Source organism: Mytilus edulis, chromosome 5 (assembly GCF_963676685.1).
Source record: "Mytilus edulis chromosome 5, xbMytEdul2.2, whole genome shotgun sequence".
Taxonomy (NCBI): Eukaryota; Metazoa; Mollusca; class Bivalvia; order Mytilida; family Mytilidae; genus Mytilus; species Mytilus edulis.
In genome coordinates, this window is record NC_092348.1 from 22,748,680 (window position 1) to 22,759,433 (window position 10,754).

At 32.6% G+C, this 10,754-nt stretch overlaps 1 protein-coding gene across 2 annotated transcripts; it reads right to left on the reverse strand.

The window, feature by feature from the left end:
• Positions 1-1,964: 1,964 nt before the first annotated feature.
• LOC139523199 (uncharacterized) lies at positions 1,965-10,554 on the reverse strand. Of its 2 annotated transcripts, XM_071317017.1 has the most exons (6): positions 10,484-10,554; positions 8,712-9,408; positions 7,433-7,559; positions 6,156-6,260; positions 5,607-5,921; positions 1,965-3,846 (listed from the first exon to the last, which is right to left on the reverse strand). In XM_071317017.1, the coding sequence occupies exons 2-6, from the start codon at positions 9,393-9,395 to the stop codon at positions 2,168-2,170; spliced, it is 2,910 nt and encodes a 969-aa protein (XP_071173118.1). In that variant the 5' UTR covers positions 9,396-9,408; positions 10,484-10,554; the 3' UTR covers positions 1,965-2,167. The 2 variants fall into 2 exon arrangements, with proteins under 2 accessions (XP_071173118.1, XP_071173116.1); XM_071317015.1 differs by lacking the exon at positions 10,484-10,554 and having other exon boundaries at positions 8,712-9,515.
• Positions 10,555-10,754: the final 200 nt, after the last annotated feature.

Here is a 10,754-nt window from a genome sequence, read left to right on the forward strand (position 1 = left end):
TACCTGAAAACCGATAGTCTACACTACGGGGTGCTGTTACCACTAAGATTATCAAGTTGAACATTCAGTTAGTCATAGTGATTTGTCGGGTAGTCATGATTGCTGTTGAATATCTTTCTGCTAATTTTTGAGTAACTGAATAGCTATAGGTGGGATTCATAATTGAGGTTTTAAAAATTTGTAGTAATGTTGTACCTCGCCAATTACACGCACAACGAACGACTTTATAAATGTCGTGCAATTTAGTGTTCACTGGTCATCAAGCCGTTTTTAAGCAAATTAAAAATTCCTGTAATTTTTGGGGGCATTTGAAAGGTCTCGAGTTCTTTTTTTTGTAAAGATAGACCTCTGATCGCAAGCCTGATTTCCTCATAATACACCGACATGAGAACACATATATAAAATAGAGTGATGTGGTATTATTGCCAATAATAAGACATCTATCCCACGGAATCCTAATGAAGAGTAATTTGAGCGACTACATGTCAATGAAAGACCATCAACAACAAGGAACATCAACATATACACCATAGTCAGCTAACGGTATGACAAAATGTAAAACAATTCAAACACAAAAAAACTAACTGTTTGATTTATGTCAACACATGCAAGTCGATAAATAAATATGTCTGACATAAATAAACCAGCAACCATCCAACGAAAACCACATAATAACAGGCAATACACTTGGCATAAATATGTATGTATCAGCACATGCTTTTGGTAAACCCTTTTAAACTAGAATATTATGAGAAGATTTCAGTTGAATAGTAAAATTATAAAAACATGCAGCGAGAACTCATCGGTGTGACAACTCTTATAGATGTGAAATATAACAACGTGTCTCGGTATTTCATACATCCAACATTCATGTATTGATTTTGGATGTTTCTGGCTGTGGTTTCGGTTGGATAATGTTTTGTGTCTTATCGTTGGTGGTCTAAATAACTATAAAATAGCATTTCAAAGAAAAGGTATTGTGAAAATAATTGTATGTATTTCGAGATTACATATTCGTTACGTTAGTGCATCAATGTTTGTGAGATCCTGTGCTGTCATGCATTCGTTGATGGAATATGTTCGTTGTCGTCCTGAGGTTTGCATGTTGTGACGACTATTATATTATTTGTTTGTGCGTTTCTCTGATATGAAGGTTCTTGCGTGATTGTGTCGTTATTTTATCACGTTTTTTTGTACATTGCCATAAGCGAGAGGTTTGGTTAGCCATAAAACCAGGTTCGACATATCATTTTACTGACAATTTTCTGTACCAAGCCAGGAATATGGCAAGTTTTTTTGAAAAAGTTCGTTTTATGTATGTTGGCGTTCGTTTTTGTTGCATTTCAGTGTTCCTGTTGGTCCTTTCTTTTACTTTTATAGTTGATGTTTTCCCCTCAGTTTTAATTTGGAACCAGGATTTGTTTTCTATCAATCGAATTATGACTTTTTAACATCAGTAGACTACTGTTGCTGTAATTAAAAAAAACCAACTAATGTTCTCTTTTGCGACAAAAGGAGTAAACACCATTTGATTTATGGTTTGTAGCTTATCTTTTAATTTGTATGATAAGTTACCCGCAAACTTAAAATAAAAGCTTTTGAAAATGTTTTACTCAAATGGCCCATGAACTTTTTGTTTTTCCGTTGCATATCAATTATTTTGTATGTCAATCTAATTCAGTTGAACTGTGTTTTTGTTTAATTTGTAATACAAGTGATCAAGATAGATACCAACGTGTTTTTCATGTTCATATTTCTTCCTGAAGCTTTCTCGTTACTTACAATTAAACATTTCTTTAATGAATTCCTGATTTGTATTAAGAAAATGTGAATCATCTTAAAACATTTTTGGCTTCGCCTTAAACAAGACCAGACTCTGCATGAAAGTCTACTTATTCACAATATTTTATAGTGTGCTATTTTCATTTTCGTATAATGAATTGTTTTAGTTAAATTTTCAATAGACTTAAGCTTGGTTCATATTATGCATTTTGAAAACATAAAATAGCAGAATGAAAATTATATCTATCTTTATTACAAAAGTTATTGAAAGAATTGAGATACAATGTACAAGAACATAATGACACTACCAAAAAAATAAATCATAACAGAGTATTGCATATATTGAATATCTTTTGATTCGCATAGTATTCTGACCTTCTTGAGTTTATGAACAGGCAAAAACGAGGATATACGTGTCTTGTGATTGATTCAATACGAAAAGCTTACGATAATCATTACTGAAGACTATGCCGACTGGATATTCTATATTGTCTTTTTCGTTTAGGATGACATCAAAGAACTCCCCTTTTGGTGTAAGTCGTTGGATATTATTCGAATCTTTGCATGCTACGTACAGTTGACCTTTATTGTCGGTGATCACAGCCTGTGGCCTTTTTAGATCTTTTGAAGTGTATGTGAATCGATGTCCCCCTTCTAAAGTTACATAGCTTACTGCATTATCAGTAAAGTGTGTAAAGTAAATACTATCAAGAGGACCAGGGTGTAGATAGTATATGTTACCAGCATCTGGAGCCTTCACTTTAGTTATATATTTCCCTTGTATATCAACAATATGTATATATCTTCCATATCCACCAACACAAATCCTCCCATTAACAAAAGTGACACCGTAACACACATCTGGTAGAGACGTTTTAAAACCAGCTGTCATTGTTTTGGTATCGATAAACTGTATAAAAGACCTATCAAGAAGAGTAACGACGGCTTTGTCTGAGTTTGGTATAACAGCGATATCCCACGGCTGACCAAGCAATTTGCAATCCTGTAAGTATTCACCAAGATCACTATTATAAACCAGTAAGTTGGAATTGTTGTAGTTACAGAGTAAGAGACGACTATCTTCTGTTATACCCATACTGCCGAGGCAAACACTAACACGTTTGATTTCTATTTTTTGGATTAACGAAAAATTTGTTGGCATTTTAGAAGGTAATGATGGAATTTGAACTTGTTGAATTTTTGATGTCTTATAACCAGCTTCGTATGGCAGAGGTTGCACTGTGGTTGATCCAAGAGATCTAACCATATTATGGATGTTTTCGGGTGGTTGGAATACCAATCTTCTTGTCTCAAGAGTTGGCACGATTTCCTGAAGTTTTAATTCGTGAACAGAAATATTTGGTATACATTTATGAATCAGGACAAACATCTGCTCTTGCGACCCATACATAAATGCTCGATTAAGGTCATTTGATATAGTTTTTATAGGTTTTAGTATTTGCAATAATTGTTTTATATTTAATTCGGATTGATCGTGTCCTTTCATTTTTAACATGTGAGTTTCACGTCTAATGTCGTCTTCAAATTCGTCTAATAGTTTAAAGATTCCTAATTTAATACTGGCAACTTTATTAAATATTGTAACTTCATCATTATCTAGATTTTTAATGTTTTTATTCTCATTTTTTACTGCCTTTTCTATTGCAGTTGTAATGTTAGATAGGGAATAAGATATTTCTTGAAACATTACTGATTGATTCACATCTTTTGCTGCATCTTGTAAGGGAACCAATCTCTCACACGAAGTATGTTCCATGGTCACACACGATTGACAACATAACGAATCATGGTCCGCACAGAAGCATTCAAGAATGCTGTCCTCATGCGTCAAACACATATTTTCGGCAATTAATGTGTCAATGTCTGTTAAATTGTGTCCAACATATGCTGCTTCCAACTTGTGATTTCTAATACACTGCCGACAAAGATTATTTTGACATTTGGAACAATACTGAGTAGCATCTGCCGAAATATGTTTACTGGAACACGGATCGCAAGAATATCTTGATGTTGTAATCTGCTCTGGAAATGAGTGTTCCGCAACTACAAAATTTATGAATTCTGATATTAACCGTGCTACAAAAAAATGTCATAGTACTATTAAAGTATAGTGTCCGGCTGGGATCGTGTTTTCTCGAGTCATACGATCTGGTTTTTTTTAGAGTGTGTCTACGTTTTTTCGAGTGAATATAATAAAAAATGTAGACAATCATCTTCTTATTTTGTAAGACGTAACATATATGCTTTAACTAAAATAAAAGATCATGGAAGGTAAGTTAGTATTGGTGGCCATAAGAAATCATAACCCCTGCATTATCTTATGTTTTAAAAGTTAAATAAAGGTTTTACAAGGCTATTATTGCAAAATATAGAATTCAGCAATTTTTCTATTCAAAGGAAATATATATTTGGAATTTATATATACAAGCCTAGGATATATAGACACTATATAAAAATTGTTGTTATTGTATTTCGAAGAATATTTTAATAATTAATTATTTTTCACATGTCAGTATTAGCACTGTCCATGTTTTGCCTGAGTAACAATTCAATGACTTAAAATTACTTAAAAGGTAATATGTCAGTACGATTACGTGTAAAAACAATGAAAAAGTTCAAATTAACAACTTTTATAAGCACGAAACCAATGTATTTAACTTGTCTAATCAGAATGTAGTATGTATCACGTACTTACGTAAACAGCATCGCATACTTTTCCTTTATTTTCTTAACCATATTTTTAAAACTCCGGGTTATCATTTAACATTTAATTGAAAAGGGTTAAATATTACCAACGTATTTTATATTTTGTTACTCATTAAGAGTATATGAATATTAGCCTTCGCTAAATTACAATTAAAAACTGGATTTTTTTTTTAACTCAAGCTAAGAATGCCTTCTTTCTTTTCGGAGTTTCTTTGAAAAACCCCGGTGTTTTAAATGTTTCTCAAAAACCCAAGAACATTGCAAAACACTGAATTATAAGTGAACTACAAGGCACTTGTGTCGTTTGTGCTATAAACATGTTTATTGTCAAGAATAAGATGAACAGCAAATATAAAACTAGTATACTACCGTATACGCAAAATAGCAGTAAATTGGTCTGATCCACAGGCACGTGTCTCAGAAAAAAAGTTCATATATCTTAATATAATACAAGGTACTTAACTAAAACTTTTTAAAAATGATACCCGGTCTCGAAATTCCGCATTCTCAGTTGCCAACCCCAATAAAACTTGTTATGTCGTAAATCTGAATTGATTTTTCTACACAATGGTGTATTACTTTTGTTGAAGGAATCATCTGTAGCAATTCTTTTATGAATGGTTGGTCCTAAATGCTCTTCAACTTCGTACCTCCTTTGGCCTTCTTGAATCTTTTTGGATTCGCGCGTCACTGATGAGTCTTGTAGACGAAACGCGCGTCTGACACAAACGCAAGATTTCAATCCTGGTATCACATGATACATCAGAATCGGGGATGAACTCACGTTATCTACATTGTAGGTAGGCATTCATTGAATTAAGACTATAATTACACATTTTTAATCCGTATCACTTTGAGTACATCAGGGCTTTGGCGGAGGTAAGGTTGCTCAAACTTTGCTCATTCGGTGCAATGTTTATTATTGACGTTTTTCGCTTTGGCCATTGTGCGACTTGTTTTAATAGTGATATACTATTGTCCCATGATTGTTATGGGGCGAGGAGTTACTCAATCTTTTGCTTTCTATAAAACACTACAAAAAAAACCCGGAAAACACTCCAAAAATTAACATATCTTAACTGGTGATAACTACTTACCATGCTTACGTATTGCAAATTTCTCCGTGGACAGTACAACTTCCGCTTTGACTACAGTTTTGGTCTCCATATCAAGGTCGCACAAATCAACGACATCTCTTAAAAACGATTTAACAGCACGTTGAAACTCAATTTTGGTTTTTAGGACAGTCATTTCAATAGTCGTTTGGATAAACAATGACCCTTTATAGACAAATTCTATATGGAACCACTGTCCTATCACAGATGAAATATTTGTTAATGTTTTTTTAATTTCATCTACATTCCAGTTTCCCGGTGTTGCCAGCCTCCATTCAACATAGCATACATCATGATCTGAAAAAGAAAAACACGCCATGTAAAGTTCAAGGAATTTCTATTAGAGAACTAGATAACAAATGGTACAGCAGCTTTTATAATGATAACCATAGAACAGTAGGTACATGAATTTCAATCATTGAATTTTACCCTGAAATAGCACAAAGGATTAAAATTCTACTATAGCAGGAGCAATCATATATCTAAAAAATAGTTTTGATAATCAAATGCAAAAAGTCCTATTATACATACCCTGTGACATTTTTTTCCTAACGGGATATGTTGCCTTTGATTTTTCACTTTGTATTACAGTTTTGACCTCAAATACAATATTCCGCATCTCAATAACTATATCATCTTAAAAAAGATTAAAGAAACAGCAACGATTAATTTTCTTTATCTTGCACTGGTATGATAAACGTACAGTAAGACACTAATAGAACCATAAACATACCAAATATCTCCAATTACTTTTAAAAGGTAACTTAACATTTAAGCAGACTTTTTTCAGAAGGGATATAGTAACAATACGGTTGTAAGTTAATAATTACATTAGATGTATGTTTCATTATAATATTTTATTCTGATTGGCTAACTGCACATCTCGTGTTATTCCGTAAGCAGTTGCATTGCTCAATACAACTTTTCATTCATGATAACACGTGCTCCAACAATAAAGTGCACAGGTGAATTAAATAATAAAATATATAAAATTCGTGTTTTAATAATCATAGCTGAAAAATGTAATTATAAGTATTGAATGCTTCTTTTTGTAACTTTATAGGGTTGTAAAAGCGTTAACCGTGCGTACATTTTTAGAATGAAGTGCTTCATACAAAATGTACTTCGGTCAACTCTTTTACAACCCAATAAATTTACAAAAAGAAGCATTCAATTCTTAATTGAATAATTAATATTGATTCATTTATAGGGTATTTGCATCGGAATTAACACATTTATTCTGAAACCATTTATTGGCATTATACGGTTTGGTTTGTTGTTTATCTTCATCTGATGAGGACATAATCTGTCAATACTTTTGATTTATGTCTGGATCTAGCATGTCGGTTACTGTTGTAGTTAATGTATGTTTATCTGTGTCATTTTGGTTAGTTTCTTGCAAGAGTCATCATTTAAAAGACCTGGTTATTAGAATTTTGGACGGAAAACCTCGTTCATAATTTAATAACAAGTGCGACGACTACTCATTTTCCTGTTATAATTTTGAATGCGTTCACAAAACTTGAATCATTTATATATGACGTGTTAATAATTTTTGCAATTCTTTATAAAGCATGTTAAAAAGTATAGTTCAAATTTAAGCTACCAATCAAAGTTGTAAACAACAAGCTGGAGCTATTGTATATGAGGGCACTACAGATATTCCGAAAAATCGTTTTTTAAGTTTGTCAAACTGAAGACATTTTACATGAAGATAACTGATTTGCAAAGCCGAATCCTGACTTAGATAATGATGTCAATGGTGTTGGTTTTACTTCCAAACAGATCAAAAGTTAATAAGCAATTACCTTTTTGTTGGTGCAGGTGACTCAAAACCTCGGTTTTCATGTCTTTAGAATCCTTTGCTAAGTTTCTTGTTTGATCTACTAGTGCTTGAATAGTTTGTGTTTGCTCTTCTACAAAACTTTCAACAATCTGTGAATATTTGTAATTAAAATGAATATTTTTGACGATTATTTAAAAACGCAAACAAGGGCAAAGATTAAGATGTTTGTTATTCGACATTCCTCTGGAAGCATTCATGAATGCAAATCGATAAATAGTACACAATATTAATGTAAACGTGAATATTGAAATTTCAAGTCAAATGCAAGAAAAATGTAAAAAAGATATGCATGTACAAAGCAGATTCTATAGGTCCATTGAATAGGTCGACTTTAAAAAAAAAAAGACAACGATACTTCCTGTTAGTCCCATAATTACTATCATCGTAGCTACCTTTATATAACGTATTGACCTTGTCAAAAGTTCATAATTTATATGCTTTGTATTAATCGCTTCCTGTTGACCTGCTTGGTATTTTTTCAGGAATGTAATTTCTTTGAAGCACAATCACGATGCAGCAAAATAATAAAACGATTTTTTATATTGTTATAAGTCTGGTCCAAAAGTTGGCGATATAACGAATGTAGCCTTGTCCCAACAATATCGGTCGTCGTACCATTGTCTACATCACTCTGCGCAACTCTCGACCCTGTCTTCATAACTTTGACCAAAACATATCAGCGACGTCATAATGTTTAAACCGACGCTGATAAGTTTGACTCGAAGATATCAAGTCATCTTCCGGTTTGCTGGTGAAACAAAGAAAACACTTCAAAAAGATGCAAATACAGCCCGATTAATCGATTATCAAATTATCTGCATTTAATAATGTAAAATATCAGCTGCCCGACACAATATGACTTGTTAGCTGCGCTCACTCAACAAAAATCTTTATATTGTGACTCGCAGCTGATATGTTACAATAGCAATATGCAGACAAACTAATAATTGGAACGTTCAACCCTACTCAGTTCGAAATTGTTTTTTATCAAGGCTTTGCGACATCAAATACATGTACGTTAACCTACTCTTAATAACTTTAAACCAGACAAATAACCGACGTTATAATAATGAATCGATGTTGATATACTGACCATAACTTACAGTCCGAAAAATCGCTAATCAGGTTGGTTGTCTGCATATTGTTACTATAAAATCCTCAATCTTCAGAAAACCTTTTAGTCAATACATTTAAGATGGTCATTATGTCTGTTGTCAAAGATTGATTTTGAATGAACTTACCTGAAGGATACTATCGTTGCTGCTCCTTATGAATTCTTTGATTGTGGACAAATCGCTATTTTTGAAAAAAGATATTTGACCTTTCATCATTTTTGAAAATACAGGACCTACAACACTAGCTAAATTAAAGACCGATTGTTCGACAATAGCAAATCGTCGATCAAATTCAGACTTTGTCATTTTATCACTTGGACAATGATAAATGTAATTTCTTGTATCTCTAATATCTTCTATCCATTTTGGATTTCCGGAAATTGAACCAGCTGGACAACATGTCTTGAATACTGCAGACAAAAGTGTGATATCCATTTCGTCCACAGTAGACGTTCGTTTTGCTGAAACACCACACAGACATAACTGTTTTATATGCTTTCGTTGTTTCTTTGTAAGACATTGACATTCTCGTTTATCGTCTGTTTCAAATAACAAATTAAACTGACTACGATTGAGGCAAGCTCTTTTCTGGGAATCCCCAATACAACTTGCATCACATTCACAGCATGGAACAGCTGAGTGGAATTCATGGAATAAGGTATGTTTATGTTTTTCCAAAAAAATGAAAAAATCTAAAGAGTTTAAAACTTTAATCTCGAAGAAAAGATGGAGAGTTTCTGTGGCTGGTCCAATTAAAAACGTTAATAGCCTGATATGATACTCTTTTTTCTTTTCTTCGCCTTCTGCCATATTGCAAAGTTTTCTAAGAAAAGAAAATGTATTGATATTATTCATGTATGCATGAAAAAAATGTAATACATAAAGTTCTCTACATACGACCTATACTTAGGAATTGTGTTTTTCATTTTGTATGGGATTCATATGTTTTATATAAGCAATGGATCCCACTTTCTTATCGTTTTCTTTTTCTGTCTTAATACAACATAAAGAGATGTAGAATGTTTGTCCATGATACCACTATTCACCAAAGACCAAATGACGTAGATGTTTATTACTTTGAGTCATTGTACTGCCATCAACAACGATCAAACCCATTCATATGGCTTTAGTGTTCTGTGTACTTTGCGCATCCATCTACAAAGATTTGTGTATCTCCTTTGTCTTCATGTCAAGCTTTTGCATTTGATATTGCATATGTGTATTATATAGAAAAGTCATTAAAATGTCACAAAAGAGTTATGAACTCATTAACTTAATAGCGAATAATCTTACTCGTGCTTCGTTTGGGTGGGCCCTGACAGTACTTTGACAATATACAGAATACAGCTTATTTTGATACAGGACTTGCATGTACTATTGGATATTGTTGAAACATTACTGAATCTCTTTGTTGGCAAATTGACATATAAAAGAAGATGTGGTATGATTGCCAATGAGACAACTGCCCACAAGAGACCAAAATCACACAGAAATTAACAACTATAGGTTACCGTACGGCCTTCAACAATGAGCAAAGCCCACACCGCATAGTCAGCTATAAAAGGCCCCGAAATGACAATGTGTTTAATTAACTGTATTTGTTTTCGAGATGTTTGAAATTATAGATTTTCAATCTCATTCAGAATAAATAGTTCCGTGAACTTATAAAGAGTCGACATTAACAACTGTAACAAAAGGACCAATATCGGAAGTTTGGTAAGCACAACAAATATAGGTAAATATATTCAAACATGAAAGTGAAATAAAATACCAACAAAATTATAAACAAAACAATAAGATTTATTAAAAAACGAATAACATTGCAAACTATTATTATTTCTATTAAATCTGAATGTACATTAATAATTGGTGACGACTTTTTTAAACAGTATACATACCTTGCTATGAACGAAAAGAAAGGGAATATCCAATATGCATGTATTAAGACATGTTACACAACCATTGAACCGAAACAAAAAGAACAAAGCAAAGAAAGAACGCTTCAATGTATTCGTTTAAAGACATAATGAGTTAAATATCGATCGAAAAAAACAACAACAAAAAAATACTTTTATACTAATACATACAATGAATGCAAACATGTAACAAGTAAATGTCATTGATCGGCATTAACATTTGTGATATACGAGTTTATATCGATTCATCTTG

Excerpts from the sequence above, each read along its gene's own strand:
- LOC139523199 (XM_071317015.1), bottom strand. The coding sequence starts at position 9,440 with ATGAATAATATCAATACATTTTCTTTTCTTAGAAAACTTTGCAATATG. Across the intron at positions 6,261-7,432 it reads TCACCTGCACCAACAAAAAG|ATGATATAGTTATTGAGATG; the intron begins GTAATTGCTTAT and ends ATCTTTTTTAAG. Across the intron at positions 5,922-6,155 it reads TAGGAAAAAAATGTCACAGG|ATCATGATGTATGCTATGTT; the intron begins GTATGTATAATA and ends TTTCTTTTTCAG.